This window comes from Pristis pectinata, chromosome 11 (assembly GCF_009764475.1).
Source record: "Pristis pectinata isolate sPriPec2 chromosome 11, sPriPec2.1.pri, whole genome shotgun sequence".
NCBI lineage: Eukaryota > Metazoa > Chordata > Chondrichthyes > Rhinopristiformes > Pristidae > Pristis > Pristis pectinata.
Window position 1 is genome coordinate 25,679,103 of NC_067415.1, and position 22,269 is coordinate 25,701,371.

The window sequence follows — 22,269 nt, forward strand, 5'->3', positions numbered from 1 at the left end:
GTGGCCTACTTCTCCTGTTGTATTCTTGTATCTGTGGTCATTGGTCTATGGAGTGGAAGTGGTGAATCATGTACTCGTGCTCACCAGCTGGAAGATAATTGGTTTAGATAATAAGGGCCTGAGGACTAGGAGTCATACTGGGTGAGCACCATGAGTTTGGTGGTTTTCTGAACTGTTGGATAGACTTGGGGGTTCTAAACAGATCAGTAAATAACTTCTAAAGGATTTACTTGAATCAAGTTCCCAAAGCTAGGCTGGAGTCTGTTCAGCGAGGCCCACGATATCACACTGCTATAGAGCAAACCTCCTATGGAAAACCTGATTGGGCTGAGATTAGCCAATGGTGGGCATGTCTGAAAGCAACAGGAGCTAATTTCACCCAGGAACGCTCTAAAATGGAATTGTATAAGGAATGGCATTTTAACTTGCAAATCAAATGTGACGGAAAAAGATAATCCACCCAAGCACTATTCACAACTGTCCCGATTTCCAGAGGAGCACAATTTTAATCCTGAAATTATCATTATTGCATTGCACTCGGGGAAAGGTGTTTTTTTTAATTATCCATGTGTGAAATACTGAAAGAACCAGAGCTACACAATCAAATTTCTGGCCTGGCTAACCAGTACAGAGTGCATGTTTTGTCGGGACTCAAGTTTTCCAGACAGACGTTTATAAGTGGGAGACAAGTGCACAGAGGTGACTCTCCCAAAATAGGAGTCTTGATCATCAATTAAAGTACCAGATGCATATGCTTATCAAATATTCAAAGGCATCGATAACTGATCACTTCTGATAACAACAATTTGTAACATCGTTGGCAGTTTTGTCCAGTGAAATCGCTTGATGTTAAGAATCAGAATTTTGATTAGTATAATAATTTACAATATATGGTATAAACTATACTTTCTTTTATAGGTACCCTCCTTTTTTACCAATGCAGAACGGAGTTCAATACTAAAAGCTGCTCGTATTGCTGACTTGAATTGCCTAAGGTTAATGAATGATACTACTGCAGGTATGCCGTAAGGTTGAAACATTTTAATGGATGGTTCCTTTTGGAATAATTTTTCTAATTGTCTATCCTTATTATTGTAGCATGTCTGGCATATGGAATCTACAACCCAGATCTTCCAGCCCCTGAGGAAAAGCCAAATATTGTGGTATTTGCAGATATGGGTTATTCTGCATTCCAGGTTTCTGCCTGTGCTTTACATAAGGGAAGTCTGAAGGTAATGTGTATTGTACAATTAGGAAAATCTTCCTGAAAGCTTTTCTGCGATATGAGAAGTCATTTCTGAAGTTTCCTCGTGGACAATTTGCAAAAAAAATTGACAATTTTGTAAATGTTATCTGAAAATGTGAATTTTCAATTGTTACTACGTGCTTTACACCTAATGGGTATAATTTCAGTCAGAACTGAACAGTTCTGACTGAAATTTTTCACATTTTCTTCTTCAAAAATGCACAGATGCTTTGTTCTGAGACCTGGTTTCAATGTAGATTTGGTAATTTGCTACAATATATCTTGCAGAAGGTTCTCCTCAGGTTATGGCAGGGTTTCTGTGAACTATTTGTAACCCTACCAGTTCACAAGTTGGAAATATGGCTGCAAACAAAGTTCCCACAGAGCAGAAGATGCCTGCAGTCCCATAGCAGCCAGCAAATCCATCCCACTGGTCTTCCAAACCTAATGTACAGGGATTAGATAAGTCAGATAGATAGATGTAAGTCAGGCATTCATAACCTGAGGAGGATGCACTCCTGGTGTATGTAGGTGAATGTTTACTCTGGTAGATGGGTGCCAAACTAGCAGATTGCTTTACTTTGGGTGGCATTTAGCTTCATTAGTATTCTTTGGAGGTCCTTTTTATTGAGGCAGATGAATGATATTCCATCACACCCCTGATTGGTGCCATGTAGAATTTGAAAAAGCTTTTGGGAATTGGAAGGTAAGTTGTTTACTCCAATTTCTAACCTGCTGTAATGGTAACAGTATTTATGCAGCTAGTTTAGTTAAGTTTCTAGCTAGTGATGCCTCCCAAGGTATTGATGGTGGGGGAATTCAGCAATGGTATTGCCACTGGATATGAAGGAACAGTAGTAAGACTGTCTTGTTGGGAACCTCTGACTTCCCACTTACCATTCCATACCTGAATGTTGTTTATGCCATGTTGATTGTGGGAATGGAATACTTTGTTATTTAGGGAGTTGTGAATGAAATAGAATTGGACACTGCAATCATCCACTTCAAATTTTATAGCCATTGATGAAACAGTTGAAGGTGGACAGATCTAGAATACAACCCTGAGCAACCATTGAATCAAATATCCTTGGGGCTGAAATGATTGGCCACAACAACCTCTTTATCCTATACAATGGGTACAACTCCAAACTTTATTTAATTCACATTACATTCAGTTTTATAGAGGCTCTTCATTTGCACAAGCACTTTATGATTCATTGTTGGCATCTGGGCCTTTCTGAAAAGAACAGTGTTTACTGCCCATCCCTAATTGCCTTGAAGTTGGTGCCACCTTGAACCATTGCAATCCTTTTGGTCACAGAATGTTGTTGGGTAGGGAGTTCCAGGATTTAGACCCAGTGACAATGAAGGACCATGGATAAATTTTCTTAACTGGATAGTTTGCAACTTGAAGGGTGACCTACAAGATGTTATGCCCATGAACCAGGGCAGCAGGCACTTGGTGGTAGAGGTCCTGGGTTTGGGTGCTGTCAGAGTAGCTTGGGTGAGTAACTGCAATGCACTTAGTAGATGGCCTTCCATTGCAGCCATTGTGTACCTATGGTGTGAATATTTAGGGTGGTTGATGACATACAAACAGACTTTTTTTTTGTTTTACCTGAATGCCCTTGAGCTCCTAGTGAGTTATTGGCACTGCTTTCATCCAGGCAAGTGGAGAGTGTGCCATCTCACTCATGATGTTCTTTGTAAATGTTGGAAAGACCTTTGGAATGTTAAGTGGTGACTCGCTCATATCAGGATATCCATCCTCTGATCTGCTCTTGTCCATAGAGTTTCTGGCCAGTGGTGACTCCCAAGAGTATTGATGGTGAGGAGCCTAGTTAATGGCAATTTCAATTGAATGCCAACAGTAGGTAGTTAACTTTCTCTTGTTGGCTATGGTCATTATCTAGCACTTATGTGCAGCCCATGTTTGAATGTTGTGCAGGTCTTGCTGCATACATTCATTGATGAAAGAGCTAAAGTTGGTTGGGCAGAGGAAATTACCCTGAGGAATTTCTGTAGTGATGTTCTGGGATGATGATTGATCTCCAACAACCATGACTATTCTTATTTGTGCTAATTATAATTCCCCTATTGGAGTATTTTCCCTTTGTCCATTTGGATTCAATTTTACCAGGACATCTTAATGGCACACTTGGTCAAGCCTCACATCTCCAGGGACCTTGTTGGATTCTGACCTTTGGTGTGGAGTTTGCAAGTTCTCTGCATAACTATGTGGATTTCCTCCCAGATCCCTAAAACCTGCAGATAGATTAATTAGCTACTTTAAGTTACTACAGGGTGTAGGTCAACAGAAAAAAAGAATCAAAGGGTTGATGGGCAAGCATGAAAGTGAATAATTTGTAGAGGTTCAGGGAAATAAGAAGAGGGGAATTGGCACCTCTTCTCTGGCCACAGAACAAGTACCAGTTGACTGGAGGACAGCAGATGTGATTCTTTTATTCAAGAAGGGTGCATGGATAAGCCAGGTAATGATGTGTCAGTGAAACTAATAACAAAAGTAATGAACTTATTGGAAAAATTCTGAGATACATGATTAATCTGCACTTGGAGAGGCAGGAATTAATATAGGAGAGTCAACATGGCTTTGTTAAATCAAGTTTGTGTCTGACTAATTTTGATTTTTTTCATAGGGGGACAGTACCGTTGAGGAAGGTCAAAGGCCTCAGTAAGGCCTTTGACAGGGGACAGTTTTTGTGATGGGTTGAAAAGATAAGAGCCCAGGGATCCAGGACAATTTCACTAATTGGGTTGAGGGTTGTTTTTTGCCATGGGGAAACATCACCAGTGGTGTACCACAGGGATTGGCACTGAGACTCTTGCTGTTTGTTATACAGTATATGCAAATGTTGTAGGTATAATTAGAAATTCACAAAAGACAAGAACATTTGGGTTTGATAGTGAGGACGGAAGCGGCCTTAAGCTGCAGAATAATATTGATGAGTTGGTAAAATGGTCAGAGCAATGGCAAATGTAATTTATTCTTAAAATGTGAGGTAATGGATTTCAGGAGGACTAACAAGGCTAGAATACACACAGGGCCTGGAAAATACTGAGGGGTCTTGGTGTACATGTACAAGTATCCCCGAGGGCAGCAACACAGCTATATGGGGTGATTAAGACAGCACACTCTATACTTGCTTTCGTTAGATGGGGTATAAAATACAAGAGAAAGGAGGTTATGTTACAGCTACATCAGTCATTAAACCACACTGGAGTACTGTGCACCATTCTGTTGGCCACCTTGAGGGAAGGATATGATTGTACTGGCAGGGGTGGAGCGGAGGTTCACCAGGGTGTTGACTAGGATGGAGCATTTCAGCTTTGAGAAGGACTTGCATTAACTGGGTTTGTTTACCTTGGAGAAGGCTGAGGGGAAACTGACTGAGGGGCATATATAGAGAATAAGAAACTTTGCCATAGCAGAATTCTCTACAACCAGAGGATATATGGGGTTAAGACAAGTGGTAGAAGACATAGAGGTGATTTGAGGAAGCTTTTTTCATCCAAACAGTAGTTGAAATCTGGAATGTACTGCCTGAATGGGGGAGACATGTAGTCTCAATATTTAGGAAGTATTTAGATGACTATTTGAAACACCATTGTCATAGATGGCTATGGAGCATGTGCTGGAAAATGGGATTAGCATGGATAGGTACTTAATGGCCTGCACAGATAGAACGGGCTGTAGGCCCTGTTTCCATGTCATGTGACTCTATGACTGAACCTAATGGGATTGCTCCCCTGACAGCATAGCCCCAGAAGACCATATGGATCCCTTTTGTGTCATTATAAATACATGGTAAGAGTGTAAGAAATGCTACTTTGATGTCTAGAACTGTCACTCTTGCTTTGCCTCTTGAATTCAGCTCTTTGATCATGTTCGGACCAAAGCTATGATGAGGTGCGTAACCAATTGGTCTTGGTAAAATATAGAGCATAGACAGCACAGGGAAAAGGTCCTTCAGCCCACATCGTGTCAACCATCTCGCCAAATTAAACTGATCCCATATACCTACATATGATCTATATCTCTCCATTCTGAAATCGGCATTGGTGAATAAATAACATGAGAGTATTGTTGATGACAACTTTGGCAGGGGGATGGGAATCAAAGCACTCCGTCAGAAAGTTGAGGGATTCAAAGGAAAATAGAAATCAGAATCAGTATAAAGAGGCAGGAGCAAAGTAGTAGGCACAGTGGGACAGATGAGTTGAAGTGTGTGTTTGAAGTATTATGGGTATGGGGTGATGAACTTAGAGTACAGATCAGTACATGAAACTCTGATGATGTGGCCATTACAGAGACTTGGTTGAGAGGCGACAGGAACGGGTGCTTAATGTTCCAGGGTTTCGATGTTTTACAAAAGATGGGGGGGGGGGGAGGGAGGGTTGCACTATTAATAGGGGACAATTTCACAACTGCGCTCAGAGGGGACATAATGGAGGGCTCATCCACTGAGTCTATATGGGTAGAATTCAAAAATAAGAAAGGTGCAATCACTCTGATTGGATTATACTACAGACCCCCAATAGCCACCGGGACATTGAGGAACAGATATGCAGGCAGATTAGGAAAAGGTGTAAAATGAATAGGGTTGCTGTTGTGGGGGACATCAACTTCCCTGATATAAACTGGGACCTCCTTTGTTCAAGAGGGTTATATGGGGCAGAATTTCCTAGGTGTATCTAGGAGGGTTTCTTGAATCTATATGTAGATAGTCCAACGAGAGGAGGGGCAGTAATGGACCTGGTGTTGGGTAATGAGCCTGGTCAGGTGACCGACCTTCCAGTGGGAGAACAGTTAGGGAATAGTGATCGCAGCTCCTTAAGTTTTAAGATAGCTATAGATTAGGATAAGTGTGGACCTTGCATGAGAATATTAAATTGGAGTAGGGCAAATTATGAGAGCATTAAGCAGGAACTAGGGAGAGCTAATTGGGAACAGCTGTTTTTGGGCAAGTCCACATTTGACATGTAGAGGGTGTTTAAAGACTAACTGCACAGAGTATAAGCCAGCTATATTCCAGTAAGAAGGAAGGACAAGGATGACAGGGTAAGGGAACCTTGGATGTCAAGAGAGGTGATGAATTTAGTCAAGAAGAAAAAGGAAATATATGTAAAGTTTAGGAAGCTAGGATCAAACGGAGCCCTTGAGGATTATAAAGAAGCTAGAAAGGAACTTGAAGGGAATTACGAAAGCCAGGAGGGGCCATGAAAAGTCCTTGGCAAGTAGGATTAAAGAGAATCCCAAGGCATTCTATACATACATAAAAGAGCAAGAGGATAACTAGATGAAGGAGGGAACATGCACTTGGAAGTGGAGGATGTGGGTGAGGTCCTCAATGAGTACTTTGCATCAGTATTTACCAAGGAGAAGGATGTGGAGGATAGGGAGATCAGTGTGGAGCGTGCTAATATGCTAGGGCACTTCAAGATAAAGGAGGTAGTGTTAGGTCTCAAAGAGCATTGAGGTGGATAAGTCCCCAGGTTATTGAGAGAGGCAAGAGATAAGATTGCTGGAGCCTTGACCAAGATCTTCATGTCCTCTGTAGCCACAAGAAAAGTCCTGGAGCACTGGTGACTAGCTAATGTTGTCCCATTATTCAAGAAGGGAAACGGGGATAATCATGGAAACTATAGACCGGTGAGTCTTATGTGAGTGGTAGGGAAGTTACTGGAGATGATTCTTTGAGATAGGATTTATGAGCATCTGGAAAACCATGACAGTCAGCATGGCTTTGTGAGGGGCAAGTCATGTTTCGATTGAGTTTTTTTGAGGAGGTAACGAGGGTGATTGATGAAGGTAGAGCTGTGGACGTTGTTTACATGGGTTTTAGTAAGGCGTTTGACAATGTCCCTCATGGGAGGCTCATCCGGAAGATTAAGATGCATGGGACCCACAGTGAGTTGGCCATTTGGATTCAGAATTGCCTTGCCCATAGAAGACAGAGTGTAGTGGTCGATGGGACTTATTCTAGCTAGAGGTCTGTGACAAGTGGTGTTCTACAGGGATCCATACTGGGACCTCTGCTGTTTGTGATGTATATAAATGACCTGGATGAAAATGTATATTGGTGGGTTAGTAAGTTTGCAGATGATACGTAGATTGGTGGTGTTGTGGATAGTGTAGAAGACTGGCAAAGGATACTGCGAGATCTAGATCAGTTGCAGATATGGACGGAGAAATGGCAGATGGTATTTAACCCAGCCAAACGTGAAGTGTTGCACCTTGGGAGATCAAATGTAATGGGATAGTACACTGTTAATGGCAAGACCCTTAACAGTGTTGATTAGCAGAGGGATCTTGGGGTCCAAGTTCATAGCTCCCTGAAGGTGGCTACACAGGTTGATAGGGTGCGAAGGAAGGCATATGGCATACTTGCCTTTATTAGTCAAGGCATTGAGTTCAAGAGTCAGGAAGTTATGCTGCAGCTTTATAAACTGGTTAGGCTGCATCTGGAATATTGTATTCAGTTCTGGTCGCCCCATTATAGGAAGGATGTGAAAGCTTTGGAGAGGGTGCAGAAGAGGTTTACCAGGATGCTGCCTGGATTAGAGGGCATGTGCTATAAGGAGACATTGGACAAACTTGGGTTGTTTTCGCTGACGCACCTGAGGCTGAGGGGAGATCTGATAGAGATAAGATTATGAGAAGCATGGATAGAGTAGACAGCCAGCATCTTTTTCCCAGGGTTGAAATGTCTAATACCAGAGGACATGCATTTAAGGAGAGAGGGGGTCAGTTCAAAGGTGATGTGCAGGGCAAGTTTTGTTTTACACAGTGGTGGGTGCCTGGAATGCACTGCCTGGGGTGGTGGTGGAGGCAAATATGATAGGGACGTTCTTAAATGGGCACATGAATGTGCTGGGAAATATAAGGATATAGGTATTTAGGCAGAAGGGATTAGTTTCGTTGGGCATCTGATTACTAATTTAATTAGATTGGCACAACGCTGTGGGCTGTAGGGCCTGTTTCGTGCTATACTGTTCTATGTTCTCTGTTCCATCAAATTGCTGTTGATTGAGAGTAACCTTGGAAAATTGAATTTGTCCTCTTTGTTAACAGGACACACTTGGGCAATTTTCCCCATTGTCAAGTAGATGCCGGTGCTAAAACTTTAATGGAACAAATTGACTAGAGGCACAGCTGGTTCTAGACTACAGGCCTTCAGTAGGACAGCTGGGATATTATCTAGTCCCATAGCCTTTACTGTATACTGTGTTCTCAACCTTTTCATGATATCACACAATTAATCAAATTGGCTGGAGATAGTGATGGTGGGGCCTGTTAACACACAAGCCCGAGGATTAGCAGTTTAATTGTCCCTCTGATGTGACAGGACTGGAGATCTTTGATCTGATCTATTGGTTGTGGGTTTGTTCAGCATGCAAGTAGTCTGTATTGCAGCTTCACCAGGTTGACATTTCATCATTTTTAGCTATATGTTGTGCTTGCTCCTGGCATGCCCTTCTGCCCTCTCTGTGAACTCAAGTTGATCCCCTGGTTTGATATTCATGCTAGAATTAGGTATATGCCAGGGCATTAGTTTGCAGATTTCTGATGCTGCTGATAGTCCACAGCACCTCATTAATTGCCAGTTTTTAGCTGCCAAATCTGTCCTTTTTAGCATGTTCATAGTACTGCACAACATAATGGAGAATATCCTCATTGTAAAGATGGGATCCTTTCTCCACAAGGACTTATCAAAATTTCTACCAATGCTATCATTGGACAGGTACATTTGCCACAGGTGAATTGGTGAAGAAAAGGTCCAGTTGGTTTATCCCTCATGTTGGTTCATTCACTACCTACCACAGACCTAGTCTGGCAGCCATGTCCTCCAGGACTTGGCCAGTGATGGTAGTATGAAGCCACCCTTATGATGGATATTGAAGTCCTCCACCTAGAGTACATTTGTTGCCATTGCTACTTTCAGTGTTTCTTTCAAGTGGTGTTCAACATGGAGGAGCACTGCTTCATCAGCTGAGGGAGCACAGTAGATGGTCATCAAAAGAGGTTTCCTTGCCCGTGTTTGACCTAATGCCATGAAACTTCATGGGTCTGGAGTCAAATTGGGCTACTCCCTCATACTTGTATACAGCGGTACTGCCATCTCTGGTGGGTTGGTCCTGCAAGTGGGACCTGACATACCCCAGGATTGTGGTGAAGGAGTTTGGCAGGTTGTCTGTCAATGATTCATTGATTACAATTATTTCAGACTGTTGCTTGACCGCTTTAGATATTAGTCCTTAAATGTTTTTGAGGAAGACATCACAATGTTGACTGGGCTGGGAATGACTTTGGTGCAGGCAGTTTGAAGTAGTTGTTCTCATTTCACCTGGAATTCCTTCTTTGTTCATGTTTGGACCAAAGCTGTAATTATGGTTTGTTCAATTATATATTTGTTACCGAAACCCCTTTGCTCCTATATCATTTGAATTCCTATTTTCCATGTAATATGTAACATTATTTTGCAAAAATGTTATATATTCTATTTACCTTCATTGAAATATTTACTAATTATGTACCCACTAGGCAAATTCTTGCCTAAAATTTCTTTTGGTATTTACTGTCACATTGACCATTTGGAGTTGACTGATATTAGCAATTGTTTTTGGTTTATTAATTACAATCTATAGTCACGCCACTTATCCTCGAGGGGGCCCCAGCTTCTCCATCTTGAATAGCTATTCTCTCCCTTAAACCCATTTTCAGTCTTTCCATCAGCTGCATGAGGAAAATCGTTTTTACACAGCATCTGGTTAGAATCTGGAATGCATTGCCTGAAGATGTGGTGGAGGCAGATGGCCTTCAAGATGGAACTGGATAATTATTTATCTGGGGGGGGGGGGAATTTGTAATTCTACAAAGAAGGGACTGAGGGGTAAAGCCAGTGAATTCCTCTGGTAGAGGGCTGGCACAGGAACAAAAAGCCAAATGGGCCCCTTTATGTTGAAACCATCTATACCTCCTTCTCGCTAAATAATCAGGATAGTGAAGGTCATGCAGAATTCAACATGGGAAATGCAAAAAGATCATTTGTAAAAAGCAGCATTTGACCCTCTGATCCAAAACATGTCAGTACTCCAATCACAAAGAGGCAGCAGCAACGTGGATGAGTTTCTGGAAGTGGCAATGGCATCCCAGAAGAATACTGGCAGTTTCACTCATTTTGGAGGGATTGAGGGAATTAATGAGGTGCTTATTGAAATGTATATATTTAAATGCCAATATTGTGTCTGGGTTAGTTAAGATTCACTTTTTTATTCTATGCTCTTTGTTCATTTTTCCAATTTGTTCTCAAATTTCTTTTTCCATCTGCCTTATTAGGTGAATAGTAGACTGCACTAAATAGTATGATATATTGTTTTTCATCTTTTGTCTTTATCTGTGTGGATTCAATTACCGTCCTACTAATGGCCATGTCACTAGCTTCTACCACCATTATCTTTGAGAAGCAGCTGCTTTAGATCCCACTGTTAGTTCTATATTTTCTAAGTATATTATTGTCCTGAAGAGTTCGTTCATAATCCTGATTTCTGCCCCCCCCCCCCCCCCCACAGGCATGTCTTACTAATGCCTGTTGGATCTGATTTTTCAATGTCTTACTGTCTCTGTTTTATTAGTGACAGTGTATATCTCTTGCAGACAGTTTAACAGTAGCTTCTCTCTATTTTTAATCATATTTTTACACTCCTTTTCCATAACTTTAGTATTCCCTCATCATTGTTGGCAGAATATAGTATTAATGGTAGGACTCTTGGCAGTGTGGAGGATCAGAGGGATCTTGGGGTCCGAGTCCATAGGACGCTCAAAGCGGCTGCACAGGTTGACTCTGTGGTTAAGAAGGCACGTGGTGTATTGTCCTTCATCAATCGGGGAATTGAATTTAGGAGCCGTGAGGTATTGTTGCAGCTATATAGGTCCCTGGTCAGACCCCACTTGGAGTATTGTGCTCAGTTCTGGTCGGCTCACTACAGGAAAGATGTGGAAGCCATAGGGAGGGTGCAGAGGAGATTTACAAGGATGCTGCCTGGAATGCGGAGCATGCCTTATGAAAGCAGGTTGAGGGAACCCGGTCTTTTCTCCTTGGAGAGACGGAGGATGAGGGGGGACCTGATAGAGGTGTATAAGATGATGAGAGGTATTGATCGGGTAGATAGAGGCTTTTCCTCAGGGCTGAATTGGTGGCCACAAGAGGACATAGGTTTAAGGTGCTGGGGAGTAGATATAGAGGAGATATCAGGGGTAAGTTTTTTACTCTCAGTGTGAGTGTGTGGAATGGGCTGCTGGAAACGGTGGTGGAGGCTGATACAATAGGGTCTTTCAAGAGACTGTTAGATAGGTGTATGGAGCTGAGTAAAATAGAGGGCTGTGGGTAAGCCTAGTAACTTCTAGGGTAGGGACATGTTCAGCACAGCTTTGTGGGCCAAAGGGCCTGAATTATGCTGTAATTGTTCTATGTTCTATTTCTCTTTTCTTAATTGGGTCCCATTTTTCATTTGGATTTAGTGCATTTTAGCGCCACTGATCCTTGTGTCCTGCTATTACTCCTAGTGTCCTATGAAAAGAAACATCTCTTTCCCTCGCTAGCCCTTTACCTAGTTATTGTCTCTCCTCTGATCAGCCTGGCTCAGTGAAAATTTGAAGATGTCTAGGGCAATAATTCAGTGATTACCCTTAAGTATTGCATTTTAATTTAACCTCTAATTTCTGATACTCGGTCAAACATCTTTCATGTTCATACCAGTGTCATTTGTTCTAAAATTTGAGGGTATCACCCCACTTATTTATACAATTCCCAGTCATTGGCAGTGTTTGATCTGTTGAGTGATAATTAGCTGAGGGAATAGAGCAAAATTGGTTTTATCTAAAAAAAAATGAACAAGTTCAAACAACATTCTGAAATGCCCAACATTTTGAGACTGTTGGCTGGTAAAGACAGTAATGGGGAAGGATGGTGCTCAGAAAGCATTATAAATCTAAAGGATCCATAAATATCATATTAATTTAGTACTTCTGCTGGGTTCCATCTTCACAGAAGCAACTGCTAAGCTTCCATGTTGTCTTAAGTCCCTTCAAGTGCTGGAATTCTTGGTTTTTTAGATCCTATATATTGTTTTTAAAAATAGGGGGATGATCTTAATGTTTTGCAAAATCACCTTTAATGTTAAGTTGTTGCCTGCAAAACTGATAAAACTTTTGTTCATGGATTTTTTAAAATAAATAGTTAATTGTAAAACTACAGAAGTGAGCAACAAGTTAAAACTTGCATCTTTTTCCGTACAGGTGCTTGCCACAGCCTTCGACCCACATTTGGGAGGTCAAGACTTCGATGAAGTATTAGTGAAGTATTTTTGTGCAGAGTTTAAAACCAAGTACAAATTAGATGTAAAGTCTAACATCCGAGCTTTGTTACGACTCTATCAAGAGTGTGAAAAACTGAAGAAACTCATGAGTGCTAACTCCATGGATACTCCTTTAAACATTGAATGCTTCATGAATGATATGGATGTAGCTGGAAAGATGAATCGGTAAAGTACTTAAAAAAAAACTAACAAAGCTGCACATCATACGTGTATCATTAGAGTTGTAGCAAATAGTTTACTGACCTATAAATGTGTTAATGTTTTGATATTTGTACAGAAGAACAGGAAGTAGGCTGCATGACCCATTCAGACTGCTCCGCCATTCAAAAAATTAATGGTAAATCCTCTACCTCGACACCTGATTTCATTCATTCCCCAAAACCATTGAATCAAAAATCTGCTTAACTATCTTGGATATTCAATCTGTAATGTCTAACTCTGTATCTTAATATCTAGCCAGAAGAAGCAGACTGAAAGTTAACAATTTCAATCTCTCTCTCAATCTCATATATATTTCAATCCCATTGTCTCTCATTCTTCTAAACCAGTAAACAAAGGTCCATTATAATGAAGTCTCTTCTCATAGAAGAACCCCTCCCCCCCCCCCAACCCCCTCTCCCAAGAAGCAATTTATTGACTCTATATTACACTGTCCCCAAGGCAAGTATATCTTCTTGTGTTTAGAGCCTAAAACACCACACAAAATTTCTCCATCAGCACAGCAATGGGCCCTTCGGTTCACCACGTCCATACCGATCTTTTTGCCCAGGTACAATAATCCCATTTGCCTGCATTAGGTGTGTATAATTCTATGTCTTCCCTATTTAAGTGGCTATCTAAATGTCTCAAATATAATTATTGTATCTGATTCCATCAATGGTCAGTGGGAATTAGAGGAGCAGATGTGTAGCGAGATTGCATAAAGTTGTAAGAATAATAGGGTAGTATTAGTGGAAAATTTTAACTTCCCTAGTATTGACTGGGCCATCCATAGAGCAAAGGGCTTGGATGGGGTGTAATTTGTTAAATGTGTCCAAGAAAGTTTCCTTAATATATAGAGGGCCCTACTAGAGAGGGGAACAAGGTAGGGCAAGTGACTAAAGTGTCATTTGGGGAGCACTTTGGATCCAGTGACCATAATTCTATTAATTTTAAAATAGTTATGGAGAAAGATAAGATGGGTCCACAGGATAAGGTCCTAAACTGTGGAAGGGCCAATTTTGAAGGTATTAGGCAGGATCTTGCAGAGGTAGATTGGGTGAGACTGCTGGTAAAGGGACAGTTGGCAAGTGGGGGGCTTTTAAAAGTGATATGAAGAGTCTGGGGCAGCATGTTCCTGCTAGGGTGAAGGGCAAGGCTGGTAAGTTTAGGGAACACTGGTTGATGAGAGATATTGAGGCTCTGGTCAGGAAAAAGGAGGCATACATTGGGTTTGGGCCAACAGGAACAAGTGACTTCCTCTGACTGTAGGAAGTGTAGTACACTTGAGGGAAATCTGGCGGGCAAAAAGAGGGTATGAGGTGGATCTGGCAGGCAGAGTTAAGGAAAATCCCAAGAGATTCTATAGGTGTCTTAAGAATAAAAGGGTGGCCAGGGAAAGAATAGGTCCTCTTAAAGATCAGCAAGGCCATCTATGTGTGGAGCCACAGGAGATGGGTGAAATTCTTAATGAATATTTCTCATCAGTTTTTACTATGGAGAAAATGATGGATGCTAAAGAAATGAGTAATAATGTATATACCAATTACCAGAGAGGAGGTATTGGTGGCCTTAAAGCGCATTAAGGTAGATAAAACCCATGGTCTGACTGAGTGCATTCTCGAAACTTGTAGGAAGCTAGAGAAGAAATTGCAGAGATATTTGCTTCATCTTTAGCCACAAGTGAAGTTCCGGAAGACTGGAGGGTGGTTAATGTACCATTATTTAAGAAGGGCATCAAAGACAAGCCAGGGAACTACAGGCCAGTGAGTCTGACGTCAGTGGTGGATAAGTTACTGGAGAGGATTCTGAGGAAAAGGATCTATCAACATTTGGATAGACAAGGTCTAATCAGGGATAGTCAGCATGGCTTTGTGCATGGGAAATCGTGTCTGATGAATCTGAGTTTTTTGAAGAGGATAAATGAGGATGAGTGGGCATTGTCTATGTGGACTTCAGTAAGGCCTTTGACAAGGTCCTGCATGGCAGGCTAGTCTGGAAGGTTGGATTGCATGGGATCCAGGGAGAAATAGCTAAGTGGATTCATAATTGGCTCAATGGTAGGAAGCAGAGAGTGATGGTCAAAGATTGTTTCTTGGACTGGAGGCCTGTGACTAGTGGTGTGCCACAGGGGTCAGTGCTAGGATCTTTGTTTGCAATTTATATAAAGGATTTGGATGTGAATGTACAAGGCATGGTTAGTAGGTTTGTGGATGATACTAAAATAGGTGGTGTCATAGACAGTGAAGCAGGTATAAAAATTATGGGGGTATCTTGACCAGCTAGGTAAGTGGGCCAATGTCAAATGGCTTTCAATTCAGATAAGTGCAATATCTTGTATTTTGGGAAGTCAAACCAAAATGAGTGGTCAAGCCTTGGGGAGTGTTGTGGAACAGAGGGACTTAAGAGTACAAGTACATAATTTACTGAAGGTGGCATCATGGGTAGATAGGGTGGTGAAGAAGGCATTTGGCACACTGGCCTTCATCAGCCAGGCCAGTGAATATAGGAGTTGGGACATTATGCTGCAGTTGTACAAGATGCTGGTGAAACTGCACTTGGAGTATTGTGTACAGTTTTGTTTGCCCTGTTACAGGAAAGACATCATTAAACTGGAAAGAGCGCATAGAAGATTTACAAGGATGCTGCCAGGATTTGGGCCTGAGTTATAGGGAGACATTAGGCAGGCTAGGACCTTATTCCGTGGAACGTAGGAGATTGAGGGATGACCTTTATAGAGGTGTATAAAATTATGAAGGACATAGGGTGAAGGCACATAATCTTTCCCTGCAGGGAAGGGGGGAACTAAAAACCAGAGGGCATATGCTTAAGGTGAAAGATTTAAAAGGGACCTGAGGGGTAACTTCATGCAGAGGGTGGTACATATATGGAATGAGCTGCCAGAGAACCTGGTTGAGGCATGCACAATAACAACATTTAAAAGTTGTTTGGATAAGTATGTGGATAAGAGGACCCCTTGGCCTCCTTTTTATGCAGGGAAAACAAGCCCAGACTATTCAATCTCTCCCCTTAAAGTCCTCCAATCCTAGCAACATCCTATGAATGACCTCTGAACTCCTCCAGCATGACCACATTCTTCCTATAGTTTGGCGACTAGAACTACACACAATATCAAGTGGGGTCTAATTAGTCTCTTATAAAGTGGCAATATAACGTCCCACCTTTTATATTCTGTGCCCTGAACTATGAAGGCAACCATTCCATATGCCTTATTCACCACTCTATCTACCTGTGTTGCTACTGTAGACAGGAACCCCAAGGTCCCTCTGTACTTCAATATTCTTTAGTCCCTACCATTTACTGTATATGTCCTACCCCTATTTGACTTCCCCAAAATGCAGCACCTCACATTTGTTGGGATTAAATTCCAGCTGCCATTGCCCAACTTGTCATCTTTTGACAGCTTTCCTTTTTATCCACAACTTCAATTCCCGTGTAATGCACAAACTTACTAATCATATCTCGTACATTCGCATCTAAATCATTAATATATATCACAAACAACAAAAATCCACACCACCAATCCCCTGCCATACACCATTAGTCACAGACTTCCAATTGAAAAAGCATACTTCCGCCATATACTCTGCTTCCTATCACCAAGCCAATTTTGGATCCAATTAACAAGGTTGCCTTAGATCCCATGTGCCTTAACCTTCTGGACCAGCCTACCATCCAGGAATTTGTCAAATACCTTACTAAAGTCCATATAGACAACATCTACTGCCCTGCTTTCATCGGTCTCATTTGTTACCTCCTCAAAAAGAACTCAATCAAAAAAGCCATGCTGACTATCCCTGATCAGCCCCTACTTCTCCAAATATACATAAATCCTCTCCCTTTAGGATTTTCTCCAATAATTTCCCACCCACCATAGGATTAACCTGCCTGTAGATACCTTGCTTATCCCTACTGCCCTTCTTAAATGAAGGAACAACATGAGCGATCCTCCAGTCTTCTGGCACTTCACCTTGTGGCTAACAAAGATGGAAGAATTTCCATCAGGGACCCAGCCATCTCCTCCCTTGTTTCTTGTTAGCAACCTGGAATAGATCTCGTCGGGGACGGAGGATTTATCAATCCCTTTGTGTCCCATCATATCCATTGCCTCCTCCTCCTTGACAATAACCAACTCCAGATTAACCATATACCCTCCCCTGAAATCACTATCTTCCTAGTCCTTCTCCTTGGTGAACACAGATGAGAAGTATTCATTTAGGACCTCGCCCACATGGCCAGGCTTCTCACACAGATTACCCTTTGGTCTCCCAGGGGACCCACTCTTTTCTTGGCTGCCCTCTTGCTCCTTACGTACTTTTAGAATGTTTTGGGGTTCTCCTTTATTTTACCTGCCAATGATATTTCATGACCCCTTTTAGCCCTCCTAATTTCTTTCTTAAGTTCTCTCCTACACATTCAGTATTCTTGACTTTCTCAATTAACTTCAGGACCAATCTTATTCCCTTGCATTACATATCTTGAAGCTTACAGAATTATAGTCAGTTTCCAGAGTGCTTCCCCCACCAATAATTCTTTCACCTGGCCCGTTTCATAGCCCTTTCTCTTGTAGGGCTAGTGTAGCGGCTGCTACTGCGATGTGAAAACAAGACACTAGTCGATAGGTTTCAGAACAAGAACTGGTTTATTTTCCCGCCTTGCGTGGGCCTTTTTGAGAGACTGTTCCCGCCCACCAAAAACAATGACGTATACGCTACATCATCAAACCTTTCCCGCGTGCGGGTTCTCCCTATCGCTCAGGGAAGACGAAGGCCCAACGCCATCTTGGGCCTTGCCGCTCCGATGACGTGCGACCTGACCGCCAAGCCGGTTCACTTGCTCAGATGGTGAGTCACTACACAATCACTCCACCACCACCCCCCCCCCCCCCCCCCCCCCCCCCCCCAAGAACCAGTAATACGGTCCCCAAGGTCCGCGGGCTGTGTTAGCCGTTGCTTAGGAGGTTGGCCTCTGCGTCGCAAGTGCTGGAACCTCGACCAGTTGTTGTAGATTCTAAATGGGCCGGTTTGAGGCGGTCCATCGTGAAGACCTCTTCCTTGCCCCCAATGTCCAAAATAAAAGGTGGACCCATTATTCCTGATGACCCGGAACAGCTCCTCATATGGTCATTGCAATGGTGCCTGAGGTGTGCCCCTGCAACAAAAACGAACTTAGTCTCGTAGTTCCCTTGGGCTCACAGGATGGGGCTTGACCATGCCGCGAAATGGGAATTGGTGCCAAGTTGCCGAGCCTCTCATGCAGTCTTTGCAGGACTGCCGTGGGTTGTTCCTCTTGGCCCCGAAGGTTGGGTATGAAATCCTCTGGGACGACCAGGAGCGCCCCGTACACGAGTTCAGCTGACGAAGCGTGGAGATCTTCCTTGGGGGCAGTGCGTATGCCGAGCAGGACCCAAGGCAGTTCGTCGACCCAGTTAGGACCCTTCAGGCGGGCCATCAAGGCTGATTTTAGATGGCAGTGAAAATGTTCCACTAACCCGTTTGATTGAGGGTGGTAGGCCGTGGTGGTGTGCAGCTGCGTCCCCAGCATGTTCGCTAATGCAGACCAGAGGCTGGAGGTAAACTGGGTGCCCCTGTCTGAAGTGATGTGGGCCGGAACACCAAAACGTGAGATCCAAGTTGTGAGCAGCGCCTGGGCTCAGGAATCAGTCGTGATGTCAGATAGGGGGGTTGCCTCTGGCTACCTCGTGAACCGGTCCACGATGGTAAGGAGGTACCGGGCTCCTCTTGAAACTGGCAGAGGACCAATGAGGTCGACGTGGATGTGGTCGAACCTTCTACGGGTAGGCTCAAACTGCTGTGGCGAGACCTTGGTGCGTCGTTGGATTTTTGACATCTGGTAGTGCGGACAAGTCCTGGCCCACTTACCTGTTTGCACAGGCCATGCCAGATGAACTTGCTGGCGACCAGTCGGACAGTTGATCTGATGGATGGGTGCGCCAACCCATGTATCGAGTCGAAAACGCGTTTCCGCCAGGCTGCAGGAACTATAGGGCAGGGTTGACCTGTTGTGATGTCGCAAAGGAGGGTCTGCTGACCTGGACCGACTAAGAAATCTTGGAGCTGCAGGCCTGAGACTGCGGTTCTGTAGCTAGGCAGCTCGTTGTCGGCTTGCTGTGCGTCAGCCAGGGCCGTGTAGTTGACACCCAGGGACAGGCTGTGGATGGGTCGGTTCTGGAAAGTGCGTCAGCAACAACATTGTCCTTGGCGGAGACATGTTGGATATCCGTTGTGAATTTGGAAATGTAGGACAAATGTCTCTGCTGACGAGCTTACCAGGATTGGAGACTTTGGAGAAGGCGAAGGACAAAGGCTTATGGTCAGTGAAAGCAGTGAAAGGCCTGCCTTCTTAAAAAGTACCGGAAATGCCGGACTGCCAGGTACAGCGCTAGAAGTTCCCGATCAAAAGTGCTGTATTTCAGTTTGGGTGGTCTAAGGTGCCTGCTGAAAAATGCCAAGGGTTGCCAACGGCCTTTGATTAGTTGTTCCAGTAATCCACCAACCGCGATGTTGGATGCGTCCACCATGAGGGCGGTTGGGACGTCTGTCCTAGGGTGTACAAGCATCATGGCGTCTGCCAGGGCGTCCTTGGCCTTAACGAAGGTAGCCGCAACCTCGTCGTTCCAGGCGATGTCCTTGCCCTTACCAGCCATCAGTGAGAACAAAGGGCGCAATGATACGGGCTGCTGCAGGGATGAACTGATGGTAAAAGTTGACCATCCCCAGGAATTCCTGCAGGCCTTTGACCACGGTGGGACGGGCAAAATGGTGGATAACGTCTACCTTGATGGGTAGGGGTGGTGCTCCGTCACTGGTGAGTTTGTGGCCGAGGAAATCGATAGAATCAAGTCCGAATTGGCACTTGGCCGGGTTGATCGTGAGGCCGAAATCATGGAGACGGGAATACAGTTGGCAGAGGTGGGAAAGGTATTCTTGACGGTCATGGCTGGCGATCAGTATGTCATCTAAGTAAATGAACACGAAGTCCAGGTCTCTGCCTACCGCGTCCATCAGCCACTGGAAAGTCTGCACGGCATTCTTAAGGCCGAATGGCATTCGAAGGAACTTGAAGAGGCTGAATGGGGTGATAATCACAGTTTTGGGGACGTCATCTGGGTGGACCGGGATTTGGTGGTATCCCTGAATGAGGTCCACCTTGGAGAAGATGCGGGCCCCATGTAGGTTCGCTGCGAAGTCCTGGATGTGAGGGATGGGGTAGCGGTCCGGGGTGGTGGCGTCATTCAGCCTGCAGTAGTCACCGCAGAGCCTCCACTTGCCAGTGGCTTTGGGGACCATGTGCAGGGGGGAGGCCCAGGGGCTGTCCGACCTGCGAACGATCCCCAGCTCCACCATGCAACGGAACTCTTCCTTTGCCAGGCGGAGCTTGTCTGGAGGTAGTCGTCTTGCTCGGGCATGAAGGGGTGGCCCTGTGGTAATGATGTGGTGCCGCACCCCGTGTTTGGGCATCAAATTTGTAAACTGAGGTGCCAGAACTGATGGGAACTCAGCTAGGAGCTTGGTGAAATCGTTGCCAGACAGGGAAATGGAGTCCAGGCGCGGGGCTGGTAGGCTGGCTTCTCCCAGGGGGTAGGTTTGGAAAGTTTTGGAGTGCACTAGCCGCTTCCCTTGCAGGTCGACTAACAGGTTGTGGGCCTGAAGGAAATCGGCTCCTAGGAGTGGTCAGGCAACGGCGGCAAGGGTAAAGGTCCAGGTAAAACGGCTGTCACCGAATTGTAATTGAGGTGTACAGGTACCGAAAGTCCGTATCGTTATGCAGTTTACGGCATTGTGTACAAGACCTTGTTGCCTGTTACGAGTGTCGCGGCCAGTCGGGGGCAAAATACTGACCTCTGCTCCAGTATCAACGAGGAAACGCCACCCAGACTGCTTGTCCCAAACGAATAGGAGGCTGTGTCGGCGGCCAGCCATCGTAGCCATCAGCGGCAGCTGGCCCTGATGTTTCCCTGAAACTTGCAGGGTGGGCGGCATCGACGGGCCTCTGCGCCCCACCTCTAATGGTAGAAACACAGCTGGTCGCCAGTGTCGTCATCTGTGTTTCTGGGGTGTGGTCGCTCGGTTGCTGGGAGTGGTTTAGGCAGGTGTTGGGCTCGCGGCCTGGCGATTTGGCCGACGGACAAACCGCTCTCACGTTTGGCCTTCCACAGGACATCTGCCCGGGCAGCTACCTCACATGGGTTGCTGAAATTGGCGTCGGCCAACAGCAGGTGAATGTCATCGGGTAGTTGTTCGAGGAAGGCCTGTTCGAACATTAGGCAGGGCTTGTGTCCCTCAGCCAATGCCAATATCTCATTCATTAGGGCGGATGGGGATCTGTCCCCCAGGCCATCAAGATGAAGCAGGCGGGCGGCGCGCTCGCAACGGGAGAGGCCGAAGGTCTGAATCAGAAGGTCTTTGAAAGCTGGGTACTTATCCTCCTCCGGAGGAGACTGGATGAAGTCTCTGACCTGGGCGGCTGTCTCCTGGTCCAGAGAGCTGACCACATGGTAGTACTTTGTGGAGTTGGAGGTGATCTGCTGAAGGTGGAATTGTGCTTCGGCCTGGTCGAACCAGACGCTGGGACGAAGCTTCCAAAAGGTGGGCAGCTTGAGTGCCACTGCGTTGGCTGCTGCGTTGTCGTCCATTGTGCAGGTCCAAAATCTGTTTGGACTGTTGGGGTCACCAATGTAGTGGCTGCTACTGCGATGTAAAAACAAGACACTAGTCGATGGGTTTCAGAACAAGAACTGGTTTATTTTCCCGCCTTGTGCGGGCCTTTTTAAGAGAGACTGTTCCCGCCCACCAAAAACAGAATGACTTGTATGCTACGTCATCAAACCTTTCCCACGTGCGGGTTCTCCCTGTCGCTCGGAAGACGAAGGCCCAACGCCATCTTGGGCCTTGCCGCCCCAACGATGCATGACCCAACTGCCGAGCCGGTTCGTTTGCTCGGATGGTGAGTCGCAACACTAGTTATATTTTGTCTCAAAAAAACTTTCTTGAATGCACCTAACAAATTCGACCCCATCTAAGCCCCTTGCACTAAGGCAATCCCAGTCAATATTGGGAAAGTTAAAATCCTCCACTTGCATCTTTGTGATTTGCTTACGTATGCTTCTCTAATTCCTGCTGATTATTGGGAGGCTTACAGTATAGTGGTCTTCGGATATGTCAGTTTTATCACTGATGAGGCCATGTCGCCCTGGGGTTCATGATCATAGTAGCAGAGAATAGTATCTACCCCATCTGATTACACTTCCTCCTATCACTTCCAGATTTCTTTTCATCCCCTTCTTGAGTGGTTTCCTGTATCATGATGGCATTTCCTGTGGCAGATAGTCCATCCATTCCTAGGGCCTAAAATGTTCATTTTCAATTCTACACCTCTACTAATAT

General features: G+C 44.4%; 1 protein-coding gene across 1 annotated transcript in view; it reads left to right on the plus strand.

Moving 5' to 3' along the window:
- Nucleotides 1-22,269, plus strand: part of LOC127575841 (heat shock protein 105 kDa-like) — a 62,270-nt gene that overhangs the window by 21,045 nt on the left and 18,956 nt on the right. Inside the window, exons 5-7 of the mRNA XM_052026009.1 lie at nucleotides 919-1,018; nucleotides 1,099-1,232; nucleotides 12,564-12,808. Of these exons, the coding sequence (XP_051881969.1) occupies nucleotides 919-1,018; nucleotides 1,099-1,232; nucleotides 12,564-12,808 (479 nt within the window). The remainder of the gene's footprint in view (nucleotides 1-918; nucleotides 1,019-1,098; nucleotides 1,233-12,563; nucleotides 12,809-22,269) is intronic.